The sequence below is a fragment of the Gigantopelta aegis genome, chromosome 6 (genome assembly GCF_016097555.1).
Source record: "Gigantopelta aegis isolate Gae_Host chromosome 6, Gae_host_genome, whole genome shotgun sequence".
In the NCBI taxonomy this organism is placed as follows: Eukaryota; Metazoa; Mollusca; class Gastropoda; order Neomphalida; family Peltospiridae; genus Gigantopelta; species Gigantopelta aegis.
Genome location: NC_054704.1, coordinates 71,105,086 through 71,119,029, shown reverse-complemented (window position 1 = coordinate 71,119,029; position 13,944 = coordinate 71,105,086). Strand labels below are relative to the sequence as shown.

At 34.5% G+C, this 13,944-nt stretch overlaps 1 protein-coding gene across 3 annotated transcripts in view; it reads left to right on the top strand.

The window, feature by feature from the left end:
• Positions 1-119: 119 nt before the first annotated feature.
• The window catches only part of LOC121376059 (nuclear mitotic apparatus protein 1-like), a 47,074-nt gene continuing 33,249 nt past the window's right edge, over positions 120-13,944 (top strand). For 2 of the 3 annotated variants that reach the window (XM_041503836.1, XM_041503835.1), the window contains exons 1-10: positions 120-240; positions 3,690-3,752; positions 4,698-4,786; positions 6,999-7,069; positions 7,434-7,534; positions 8,083-8,275; positions 9,444-9,551; positions 11,494-11,636; positions 12,459-12,497; positions 13,340-13,463. In XM_041503836.1, coding sequence (XP_041359770.1) covers positions 3,717-3,752; positions 4,698-4,786; positions 6,999-7,069; positions 7,434-7,534; positions 8,083-8,275; positions 9,444-9,551; positions 11,494-11,636; positions 12,459-12,497; positions 13,340-13,463 — 904 coding nt within the window. In that variant the 5' untranslated portion in view covers positions 120-240; positions 3,690-3,716. The remainder of the gene's footprint in view (positions 241-3,689; positions 3,753-4,697; positions 4,787-6,998; positions 7,070-7,433; positions 7,535-8,082; positions 8,276-9,443; positions 9,552-11,493; positions 11,637-12,458; positions 12,498-13,339; positions 13,464-13,944) is intronic. The other variant, XM_041503837.1, reaches the window with a different exon arrangement.

Here is a 13,944-nt window from a genome sequence, read left to right as displayed (position 1 = left end):
TAACAGTAACCGAAGTGTTCCGAATGGAAATATTTATTGTACTGGTTCTGTTCCCTTTTAGCTACGCCACATTATATTTAAATATTGCAAAAGAAAACCAGTGTATTTATTGCAAATGCCTTGGTTGGTCGATTGATGGAAGCCGCCGAAATTTGAAGATGATAATGTGTGCAAGAATTTAGGGACTAATGAAATAAATATGCCAAACAAGCTAAAAAGGAAATTATTGTGTTAATTGGTGTAAGTTCTGATCACTTAACTATTGCAGTAAATAAATAGTATTATTTTGACTTCTACCTGCGCAGTGTTTGTGAGTCATGTTCAAGTTGAAGTTGGAACTCCAATCAAGATATTCATATTGTTCAATTTGTTGATCTTTGATAATGATGATCCTAAAATTTGAAAAGTGACAAATCATTGGTCGGAATTTATTTCAGTTTTAAATGCTTTTCTAATCCAATATGTATCATAGTATTGTCATTACATTCAATTAGATTAGATAATTATTTTAGTTTTTAGTGACAAAAAAAGGTAAAAACTCAAAACACAAAATGGAGACATGTTCAGCAGGTCGCATCACTGTGAGTGAAATTCGGTAAAATATCCGACTGTTACCCCCTATTGTTAGTTTTAGGGTTAGGGTTAATTTAGAGTTAGGGTTAAGTTAGAGTTAGGGTTAAGTTAGAGTTAAGTTAGAGTTAAGGTTAGTTTTAGGGTCAGGGTTAGTTTTAGGGTTAGGGTGAGGTTCCCTCTATACATATATCAATAAAATGGGGTAACAGGCGGAAATCTTTCCGCAGATCTGAATGGTTCAGAGAAATTTTGCTCGGAACGAATTACGGTCAATATAACGACTACCATCACGTTTTCCCGCCCTAATTGTGTATTGTGATCTATTTTGAGTTCATGGAGACCAAGAAATACTTACTTTGAAACAATCTTCACTTTGCATTAATTAAAGGCAGGGGCGGGACGTAGCCCAGTGGTAAAGTGCTCGCTTGATGCGCGGTTGGTCTGGGATAGATCCCCGTCAGTGGACCCATTGGGCTATTTCTTGTCACAGCCAGTGCACCACAACTGGTATATCAACGGCTGTGGTATGTGCTATCCTGTCTGGGCTGGTGCATATAAAAGATCCCTTGCTACTAATGGAAAAATGTAGCAGGTTTCCTCTCTGACTGTGTCAAAATGACCATATGTTTGACATCCAATAGCCGATGATTAATAAATCAATGTGCTTTAGTGGTGTTGTTAAACAAAACAAACTTTTGAATTAAAAGAAAAAAGTCCAACTCAGCAACTGGTTTTCTTTTTACTGAGCGGATTCTAGCAGCCAATTACGCTGGCAGACAATTTCAGTAGACATGCATGGCGACGTTCTAAACACAGGTCTCATACGCCTTTCGGATGTTATCTTATTTCCCACACTTTTAAACACACTGTGGTGCTAAATATTAATATTCACTATAACTTAACAATTTCAGTTTTAAAGAGTATCTTCATATAAAACAACACACAAAAACAAAATAACAACCAAAACTAATTTTCATAAGTGTTTAACTAGTTTCGTAAAGACCACAACCCAATTGACCGATAAATGTTTATAATGTGTGGCAGGTATAAAAAAATAAACACTTATTGCTCAATCGCTTATCGGTTAATGCAAAATTATTGATGTAAAGGTATTTTTGAAACATGAAACATAGGATTATTGTTTTAGAGTGGGAATCTTCAGTCTAATTTCGTTATGGACTTATCTCTGACCAACAGAGAGTGAATCTTATGACTGTCCTGAGACATATTCAGGAGGCTGAGCACACGTGAACTGGTACCATCATCAACTAATCAGGACTCACCCTGGATCAAAAATTCCTGTAGCCAAAATATTAGCCAAATGGAATTTTTATTAGACATATTGAAAATGCTTTAGCCAAAATTGTTTTACGCAGTACTGTATAGAGTATAGTATTTATATATGAAAATGCATCTTTTTCAGCTAATTGTGTATAAACTGGAATAACAAAACCTCAATGGGGGTAGGGACAGTTAATATATTACTCCGATTTTTCAGTGGGGGGTGGGGATGGGGTTATGCATTATTTAGATCAAGATTTACTTCTGTGTAATCGTATTGTTTAATGTCCGCAACGATGTCTCTTGACACGTGGGTGTCAGCTGATTCTGAAGCGTGACGTATATTTGCGCCGAGAGCTGTCCTCGGTTCAGCCAACGAACATTCTTCCTAACGTTCGCGAACTATTTGATTGGTGTTCATCATGTTCATTTGGTTTAACGTGAAGCGCACACACTAGTCTAGCGAACATTTTGTTTTCACTCGGTCTGGCTGAACTCAGCCCTTGAGATAGCCTACATGTCTTTCGGCCCTGAACTGGCATGTGTATTCAAACTGACACGCATTTTCGGTCCATTTTTATTACTTTGGTTCAAAGACTTTACGAAGTAAAAATAACAAGTTACAGATCTTCCAGACATTGCTGTCATACATGTTGAATGCATGCCGTTAAAATTAATAACCATGATTATTAAAATAAGCAAACATTATAAGGCCTACGCTGTATTCTGCATGACATTGTTTCTCGTTACCGTTTGCGAGATCGCTATTACGCTAATTGAATATTTGGTATTATTATTATGTTTGAGGTGTCGGATAGATTATGTAACCGTTTGTTCACATCTTAAGACAGAAAATGGCATAGCCAAAATTTTAGCCATTTCCAAATTTTATTAGCCATTTTTTGTAAAAATTAGCCAATGGCTAATTTGGCTACCGACAGTGCGAGTCCTGACTAATACATCACATTCATCTAATATTAGGTGTTACACAACTGTCTATACAAAAGTGTCAGCCGTGAAATGTTTCTCACAGACTGTGACATAGTGCTGATCTTGTAAAATGTGGCCCAGACGCCTAGTTCACAAAGCTCTCTTAAGCAGAGTTGCATTATCTTTGCAAGTCTCTTTGCTATATATATGCCTTGTGAGATCGCATAGTTGGGAAAGTTTAGTGAATGTGTCCCCATGACTAGCTATTGGTGAGCAGGAAATTTCAAGTCATCTATGAAACTTGAAAAAATGCTAACACGTACTAAACAAAATTAATAAGTGAGTAAGGAGGAGTATTTTGTATCATGGTACAAAATGTCTGTAAGTTTTTTTGAAAGAAATCAGGGCTTCCAGATTACAGTAGCCTCACTCCCATGGCTAATGATATTCATTATTGAGCTAGTAAATAACTACTGTTGCCATGCCCGACTGCTAGTGAAAAAACATCAAATGCTGCATTTAATTCTTATTTTATAAATATGAATATCCTGCTCCCAACCCATTCCCAGTGTTTTTAATCACTATCTCCCTCTTTAGGTAACATATCTGATTATTACTATCGGTAAAATTGTATTAAGTAAAGTAGGGATAGTGAATTTTTAATCGTGGCTACTAAATTAAAAAAATCACTGATCCCATGGCTGGTGGATTTTGTAAAAATTCTTAAAGCCCTGGAAATATTATTTGAAATCATGCATTAAAATTTACATACACTGAAAAAAAAAGTCTCTCGCATCACTAATTCACACAAAGGTTGGACTCTTCTTCAGTCCTTGTTACTTCTTTTTTCTCTCTTTACAGAGCTCTGATTTATTTTTTAGTTAAAGTTTGTTTTGTTGTTTCAGGTAAAATTAAGTTGATCGCAGGACGTTATGGATCCCGACAAGAAAAGAGCGATTATTGAATGGGTAAGGATGATAAACATTCACTTTAAGAATATTTCTGAAATTGCACATACATGTGTAATTATATAGAATGCCTTTTGGGTCCCCCCACCCCCCACCCCCAATAATGCATTCAGGACTGGTATTTTATTAGTCTTTTATCAGTGTAATAGATACTAAGATAAGAGTGAGATTATTGGCTACAATTTGTCTCTGTCTGTTTACATGTAGCTCAAAGTATGCATGAAAAAAGCATGTAATTATATTTTTTTAATGAAATATTGGTGATTGATTGTCGTTATAAAATTCCAATAAAATAGGATGAAAAATGCTGTCTCAATGTTCACCTTTAACTTGAAGGGGCAGAATTTAGCTCAGTCGGTTGAGGTGCTTGCAGCGCAGGATTAACAACCATGGTTGATCCATTCAACTGATTGGTTTTTTCTTGTTCTAACCTGTGCACCACAACTGGTAAAAGGCTGTGGTATGTGCTTTCCTGTCTGTGGGAAAGTGCATTTAAAAGATTCCTTGCTGCATTAGGATAAATGTAGCAGATTTCCTCTAATGACTACGAGTCAGAATTACTAAATGTTTGACATCCAGTAGCAGATGATTTATTAATCATTGTGCTCTAATGGTATTGTTAAACAAAACAAACTCTTTAATTTGAAAATCACCTGCAGCCCTCTACATTACGACAATTTTTTTCATTAGGCGACTAAAACAATTTATGTTTATTTATATTAAAAAATACAAGTAGGTGCCATCTGGCTCCTAGATGGAAAAATTAACATAGAGGCCTGCTCTGTATAATTTAAATATTAGTTTTATTTCAGCCAACTGGTATAGCTTAAGAGTCAAAATGATCCAAATAAGTTTTCTTTTTTATATATACACAGATTTATTTGATTTGATTTTAATAGTTTTGTTTCTTCTGTTCATTGAATTTTTTTTTCCCATTTTATTTAGGTCAAAGCCGTGTTGCCTGGAGATTTAACATTTGAAAGTATATTTGATCTACAAGATGGATTATGTCTCTTACATTTGCTGAAACTGCTGTAAGTTTGTCAGTCTGTAAAGTTTTATATTGATGGTGTCTTAATAATAATAATAAAATAAGAAGAAAATTAATAACTAAATTTGTAAGAAAAGCACACAGACCCCCGTAGAATGCTTGATTGCTGTGTTGATTATAGGTGGCTATGTTTACTGAATGCAGAGAAGTTTATAACTAAGTACGAAAAGTAGGCAGCCGTAGTGGCAGCAATAGCCGTCAAAAATCACCATCTGTTGCCTACGGTTGAGCCACTCTTGATTGTTTAGAGAAATGCAACTAGCATATATATTTGGTTTATTACCCATCACATTTTAATTTAATATCTTCTAATGGCCTTATTCATTATTTTGGCATTAATAAAACATGATTTAAGCCATAATATGTACAATGTACAAAGTATATACTACTCAAAAGAATTTAAGGGTCAAAAATGTATAACCAAATAAGTTTCAGGGTGAATTAGATTGATGATGTAAACTACACAAAAAATTTAATTTATTGTTCCATATTTACAAAAAACCACAAATAAACGTCACTGTATACAAGAAAGTCACATGACATGCTGTCAAAGTTGAAGGTTGTCAAACAAGGATTTTACACATTAGAACATTCGTTTAATAGTGTGTGAATCCACCCCTGGTGCGAATACACTCGACACATCGTTGCTTCATGCTGTTGATCAGACATCTGAAGAACTCTTGGGGAATGGCCTGCCATGCTGCCATAAGAAGTTGACCCAGATCATGAAGGTTGGCCGGAGGGGCATGGTTATCCCGAACTCTCCTGCCTAATTCGTCCCAGGCGTGCTCTATTGGGGTCAAGTCAGGCGAAATATGCTGGCCAATCCATCCTGGCGATACCTTGTTGTCTGAGAAAGTCCGTTACCACCCTGGCGCGGTGGGGTCTGGCATTGTCATCCTGCAGAACTGCCCCACCGCCAATCTGCTGAAGGCCTGGGAGAACCAACGGCCGGATAATCTCATTCAGATAGCGGATTCCATTCAGATTGCCATCCACCACATAGAGGGGGGTCCTGTGGTGGATAGAGATGCCGCCCCACACCATGACGCTGCCACCACCGAACCGGTGACGTTGTCTAACATTAACGTCAGCGAAACGCTCCCCAGGACGTCTGTAGACACGAACCCGACCGTCGTTGAACTGGAGACTAAACCTGGACTCATCAGTGAACATCACTCGACCCACTGAACACGTTGCCACCGCAGATGAAGGGTGCACCAGTGACGTCTGGCCGTTCTGTGACGTGGTAGGAGTGGTGGTCGAACAGTCTGGCGACGGCAGCGTAGATTATTGGCTCTCAGACGATTGCGTATGGTTTGATCAGACATTCGAGTTCCAGTCGCAGTCCGCAGATTGTCCCGTAATCGGCGTGCAGTGGTTGTGAGTTGACGTAGAGCCATATTGGTGATGTAGCGGTCCTCTCTATTTGTAGTGCTTCGGGGTCTTCCCGAACGTGGACGATTTCGAACAGAATTCGTTGCTTGGTACCGTTGCCACAGTCGGCCAACGAAATTCTGACTGACACCAAGTCTCAGAGCAACATTTCTTTGCGTATTGCCATCCTGAAGCCAAGCAATAGCCCTTCCTCGATCTTCGATAGTCAGTTGACGTCATACCATTGTCGAATTTGGAGTGTGCACCGTACACGAACGCAAGCTCCAATTATACGGAAATTCAGCATTGGGAACATGGAATACACATGCAAAGCGTGCAAATGAAGCGCTTTGTGAAAAAGCAAGTTATGGGCACTTAGCAGACCTTTCGCTTTCGCCCTAATTTACGTGCAAATGTAAGCATGTTTTCGCCATTAGAACTAGTCGACAGTGTCAATGACAGTGGATTTTAATTCATTTATGTGTTGCTTAGACCCACTTTCGTCAAAATGGAACAATACCATGCGTGACATTATGGTCTAGCTAATATAATTGACATTCAGAAAATAATGTCGAAAATATCGTCTGACCCTTAAATTCTTTTGAGTAGTATATTTTGTTTGCTGGACAAAATGCTAACTATTTCAATTTTTTTTTGTTTTTTAAAGAAACCCTAATTTTGACCTATTTAGTGAGGTGTTTTGACACATTGTTGAATGAAATAAATTTAGCAGATCTAAAATGTGCATCTCCTGTTACACTGGTAATATGCTGTGTTGTAAATCGTGATGGATTAAAGAATTGTCAATTAACCCCCAGGGACCAGACCCCAGATGATGAGCTCACCAGTGATACGGAAAGAATCGGTTTCATTAAGAAATATTTAGATGGTGAGTTGTTACTTAGTGCTTTTTAAAGTTTTACGTACCTGTCAAATATTGATTATTTATTTTGATGTTTATATTGTGATACTATTTTACATTGTCAATGGACATACTAAAACAACATGCTTATTCAAAAATGAAAGTTCATAGCAAATTATACAAATGTGTGCACTTTGTTTTTACGGCTATACTTGCATAAACTAAACAAATAATTTAGGTCAAATCTTATAATTAAATTTAGTTGCATAATTCAACAATATATGTCAGAATGTATTTTGTTTAGTTATAAATACTTCTGTAGTATCAAATTTTTATAAACAAAAATCATATATAGATGAATGCTGAAAGTAATGTTTGAATTCTCTTAAAGGTTTTTTCCAAGTGGACTTTGCAGAAGCTGGACTTGTGGATTTCAATTGTATGTTAAAATCAGCCGAACAGAATGAAAAAACAGAATTGGAAATTGGAAAGGTTGTATACCTGAAGTTCATATTTGTCTTAATCTTAATAACTTAGAAAAGTTCAGCATAGTTATCGAAGTACCATATAGAAAATTCATTAGCCACACTGAGATTGGACAAATGATTCTGTTATTGAAACCATTAAATGAATCTTTGAGACAATTCAGTGTTTGGTTGATCTTGTACTTACTGGATGTTTGTTGATCTTGTACTTACTAGATGTTTGTTGATCAGGATTGTAGAAAAGTATATTTTAAATTTTGATATGTGTATTACTGACTAACATTTATTAAAATTCTGTTAGTTTTGTCAGATAATGGCATTGCATTAATAATATCAGAACAGTGTGTAATACAAATTTTGAAATATTTAACAACCATGACATATGTCCATGGTTGGATCATTTACCTCACTGATTATTTGCATGTTAAATATTCTTAAATAATTTGTTATAATATAACACGGTTTTGTCGCCTACTGATTTCAGCAGATGGAAATCGTCCATTTATGGACTGTAGGATTGAAAGATTGTGTAACGTTCCCTGTTATTATTAACAGGTGGTATTTGCTGTCTTGCTTGCTGCGAGTTACGAGAGTAATGCGGCTCATTTCATTAGTGCGGCCATGAAACTGGATGAGTCGATTCAGCTAAACATCAAGGATCTGCTGGAGAGTGCCATGTTCAGCTTGAACTCGAACCCCAACATGGCCCTGACTTCTGACTTCGCCGACGTTCTTACTCAACACACAGGTAAACCATTTGTCAGCCAAGTCACCAGTTTATACCTTTTACTTTAGTGTTTGGTGCTCCGTTTTTATACATTCTTTTTTAAAATTTAATTTGTCACAATCGTGTCTGCTTTTTATGCTTTATGTTTTGGCTGCTTTTTGGTTTTGGTCTTTAGATTATATTTTGATTGTCTATACCTTTGACTTTTTATTTGGATCTTGGTAGTATGTAAATTTTTTATTATATTTGATAGTACTGGTCTTAAGTATAATTAATTGGGTATTCATTTTGTTGATGTCCTTGTTGCGCGTGAGGGAGTCTATATATTTTTAATTTTTATTATTAATGTTTTATTGTTGCAGTTTGAAAATAATCTTACTAGCCCTTTTTTTTTTTTTAAATTGTCTTTTCTCACTAACAAACTAAAGTACGTTTTTTTTATTGCCATGTCCATAATATGATAGATATCATTGAATAAATGCATGAATTTTAGCTTATTTTGAGTGGCAAATTGTTAGTTTGCTTTTGTCATAGTAAATTGAAGGTTTTGTGGAGTTTAAATTTATTAATAGTGAATGCAGAGACATGTTCAGGAGAGCGAACAGTCATTCACAATGTTATATAATAAAAGATGATCGTACCAGTCCAATTGTTTACATGCACAAGCGTGGCCTCCTGAATGTCCCACTGATTGTAGTTACTTTAGCAAGCTAGTGTTTGTGATGAAAGTTTACTTAGCCACATGGTTAAAAGCTTCAAAAACATGCAAAAATTACTTAAGATCAATGCCATTCTACCTTATTTTCATAAACTGTGGTTAAAATTTAGGTTACATTTCAAAAGAGCATGTACGCTACAAAATATATATGTATGTCTGTATATATGTTGTGGGGGAAAATGGTAGAAATTAGTACAGTCCACTGTTCTAGCTGGCTGTACAACTATGTAATTTTTCTATTGCTGAGTGTCATTTTATTTTGTAGTTTATATACTGAGCTCTTTTAGTTTCTGATTTCTGCTCTTACTATCATTAAATTTGTTCTTTGATTTCATTTGTTTCATTTCTATGAATGCTACTTCATGAGGCTCTGTTTACCGTCATTCAATCTGTCCCTCCAGTTGTGTAGATAGACCAGGAGGTGTCGTTTTCTTAGTGTGGTGAATTAGTTTCTTTTTGTTTGCTTCTTAGACAACCACGCTGATCACGATCCTACTCTTTTCTTTCAACTAGTAGTGAACGGCTTCCCGTCAACGCCAGGTAGTGTCAACCGATCCTTTAACAGTAGCTTTTATGCAAGTACGTTGTATACCAACAAGATGTTGCACATTTTCTGCTTGATGCTAATCACATTTATTTGTTTCTTTCTTTCTTTTTCCCCCCTTTTTTTTCTCTCTCTCTTTCTTTGGCATGCTTTACGGTTACTTGGCATGCTTTACGGTTACTTGGCATGAATTCTGTTACTAACCAAGCATTCTGTTGCAAACCACACAGTCTGTTTTGCATAACCGCTATTGGTGCAAATCATATGATCTATAGTCTTTTGTTAAAGGTCTGTTGACTTCAGTCACTTAACTTCGGTATGGTTACACTTGTAAGCTTTTTAATATGAGACTGTTTGATATTTATGGTTGTAAATTGGTTTGATGTTATACTTGTTTGCTGTTAATCATGATGCATTTATTAAAATGTTTTTAAAGCTAATTTCGTGCAAAATGTGTTAAATTCAGCTGCCCATCACACAGTTAACAACTTAGTTTTCACTTCAGCATTTGACATCATTGAAGGCATATTGTCACAGGTCATTAACCTATTTAATGGCCCAGCAAAGTATTACCTAAAAGTATACACATTTTATTTGCCCCTTAAAGTACTTTATTCAACCATCTACATAACAACATATTATGGATATTTTGTAAAAATAATTTAATTCTGCCAATATCCATAAACCAGAAAAAATGAGGCCAATTTGGAGCACAGATGTGAAATAACTACAATGTCAAAATTGTTCATCAAGCTTGGGTATTTGCTGTCACAACAATTTTTTTTAATGGGCTGTAGGTGAGATATATTTAAAGTTCAATAAAATTGTCATGTTAGGTGGTTAACAGAATATTTATTTTGCACTTGAATGATGAGTTTGCATATTAAATATCATGCAAATGCTATGTGACTAAGTATGTTTTATAAACTTCTCATGAAAGATTCCCAAGATTCAGAAATGTAAAATTGCCAAGGGGGTTGACATAGATTTCCCTCCATCATATCACCAGTAAAGCATTTTGAATGATACAAGGCAAGGCGTTTGGTATACCAAATGGATGTACTTTTGATTTATAATCCATATTTAGAGAAATAAAATCCTGTAAATCTGTGATGCTATGTCTTTAAAACATTTTGAAAATACTATTCACCTAAAATGCACCTTGGTTGTTGGTTTTCCATATACTATTTCTGAACATTTTCATTGATATGATTATTTTATTTTTTCTCAACTTGTATTGATTTATATATACATGTTCTGTCTTGTTTGTTAAGTGTAAATACCAAACATTGCTTCTTTTACTTGTAATAAATTAATTGTAATCATCTGTTGTTAAACAGCTACTTTTTCTAATATTAAATATATATTCCATAAGAAAGGAAAAGAGTATTACAGTATGGACAGACTATTTTTCATAATGTATGTATATTTAGCTGTTTTCTGTGTACAATTGTTACCAAAACCCCAAACAGGGGTGCAGAAACTTAACAAATAATTGGCGAATTTTATTTTAATTTGGTGAAATAATTTCATGTAATAATTGATATTTTGTGAGAAAATTACTAGGTTTCTGTTATTTTTGAAGTCTAATGAATAATTTGGGGAAATGTTCTACACACCCAGAGCTAGCCCTGTGAGTAACTATTGAGATCAAATCAGCTGTTTTAATGTGTTGGTAAAAGACTAGTTATTGTTTGCTATAAACACAGATTACAAATATGCACCTTTTATTTTTTTTAAATTGGGTCTTCATATTTGAATTTTTAACTGAATTGTTCAGGAATAGCTTATGGTCATTACATGTAATTTCTAACTGACTTCTGTTAAAAGTATTCATTATCTTAATGTTTTTAAACCCTCCAATATTTAGCTTTTATTATTTAGATTTGGCTTTTATAGTCTCCTTGTTGGATATATATTTAATAGAAAGTTTTTCTGTGATATCAGTGTGTAATTAATTATTTATTATTGTTTCAGTGCCAGAAGTTAAACACCCGCATATTTCTAATTTGGTTGCCAGTCCATGTCAGATATCATCACCACTTCGAAACCTTAGTTTAACAGGCTCTCCAAAAACACCACTTGGGGAGTTTATGCAGTCACCACAGCTTGTACAGAGGGTATGAACTTTGTTATTTAGCAACACTCTTTTCACACTTCACAATAAGAAATAAGTGCAAGCAACTGTATGCAAAAATTTTGTCTTTGAAACCTACCAATAATGGGCTACATATAATAATGTAAATTACACAAGCAGTAACTTTATTTGCCTTCCTTGAGGTTTGCTATCAATTAATTTCAAACAAATTGCTGTTATGAAATGTTCTTTAATAATAAAATGTTACATATAGATTTCATTGACAAAACTTTGATATAAGATGTAATGCAACAAGTCAAAAGAATGTTGGATCTAGGTTAGCCTAGATAATTAAAAAAAAAACCCCCAACAACTGGTGATTACACATTTGTTTTATGGTTTTTAGATTTCCTAACATTCACAAGGAATGCAATAATTTTAACTTGGTAATCAGGAACATTTTGTTTTCAAAATCTTGATTAGCAATATTTCTAGTCAGTTGAAAATTGATTAGCATTTACCGTTTCATGTTTTATAAATGTGTAGTGATCTCTGAATCATGATTATCAAATTGCGACACAATACTCCACGAAATGTTTCCTGTTAATGAATAAAATACAATTTCAGCAAATAAATCCAACTTGTATGTTAAAACTAGTATCAAAATGACTGTCAAATAATATTGTCTTTGAATGTTGTTTGTAGTTGAGCTCTATATATGTTCAGGTTATTCTTAAAAACAATTGATCAGCTGTTTCCCATGTGACTAAAAATAAACATTGTGAGAAATGAAATTCCAGTGACAGCTGCTAAGATAAATGCCTGTAAATGAATAATGCTGGTTTAAATGTTCAATTCATTGTAGCTCCTTGCTCGAGAGAAAGAACTACGAGCTACAAGTGAGGTACACTGACCACTTTGTAATCTGTTTTCCTGTTTGATCTCACCCTAGCATTGCTTTGTACTGTTGGTATTCAAATGAAACAACTTGACTGTACAATCCTTTCAATAACCTCTAGATCAGTGTTTATATTGATAGATTTCTACATGTCTTTAACCTTTTGACTAAATACATCTCTGTTTTTTTCTATTACTCACTCATAGTTTTTTGTCTTAGAGCTATTTCTTCGCTGTACATACTAAGCTGTCTAAAAGTCTGTCTGCTTTATGTTTGTAAATACATTGCATTTTTCTATCTTTAAAGTCTTCTTTTAACTTCTGTCACTGTTTTGTTATTTGTTTTTTGACAGTCGGTAGTGTGTTACTACCAATAATACCGCCAGCTAGTCTTCAAATTCATCTGGGACAACTACATTTACCAAATAATTTCTAACTTTAATAAATATTAAACACTTATTTATGCCTAACTCGTGTCACTTTGTCTTAAATGAAAACATATTAGCATGTTAGTTGTTACAACTTAAAAGAAGACATGTTATAAGTGTGTTTATCTAATTTAACTGGAAGATTAGTAGACTACTCAAATTTACATCAGTACTTATTGAAATAAGAAGGAAAGTGTTTTGTCAAAACGTTACACACATCAAGAAGTGAACATCACTTTATTCTCTTACAAATATGTTGGTCAAAAATTTTATATGATGAAAATATTTGACCAGTGATGTTATATATTTTAATAAATAGTATTTCTTGAATGCATGATCATGTACTTAACTTTGTTTGGCACCCAATGGCCAACGTGTATTTCTGCGTGGTTTGTCATTAAACATTCACTCGTTCTTGTAGGCACTAGTACGCAAGAAGGAACAGCAGCTGAGAAAATTGGAGTTGGAACACAAGGCTGAGTGTCATCTGCGCAGTGACCTTGAGATGGATCTGGAAGATAGAAATACAAAACTTGAGGAGAAGGGTAAGACATCTTTATAGAGATTATTTTTGATATGTTTTTCTTAAGATAAGAATCAACATATTATGGAAGAATGCAAAAGTGGTGGTAATTCAGATTTAAAAATGCAGCTAATTCCTTGGCTTCTATGTAAAATCGGGCTGTGAATTTAACAGGATTATGAGATGAAATCTCGCAATATCTAGAACACATCATTTAAAAATATTTACAGAATCCTAAAGAACCCACCAATCATCAAACAAGCCTAGAACAAAGTTTTTAACTGCCATGCTAATTTTGTGATAGCTCGCCCCCTATTTAATGCCTGCTAATAAATTAGAATGCTGAAAATTAGCAAAATGTTATGTATCAGGGTTCTCATTCATCAAAAAATATTGAGTCCATGGACTCATGACCTTATATTTTGAGAGTCCAATAGAAATGTAGGAGAGTCCACATTTGAAGATGAGTTGATATATCCAATAAAATATCAAGTGAATTGTAT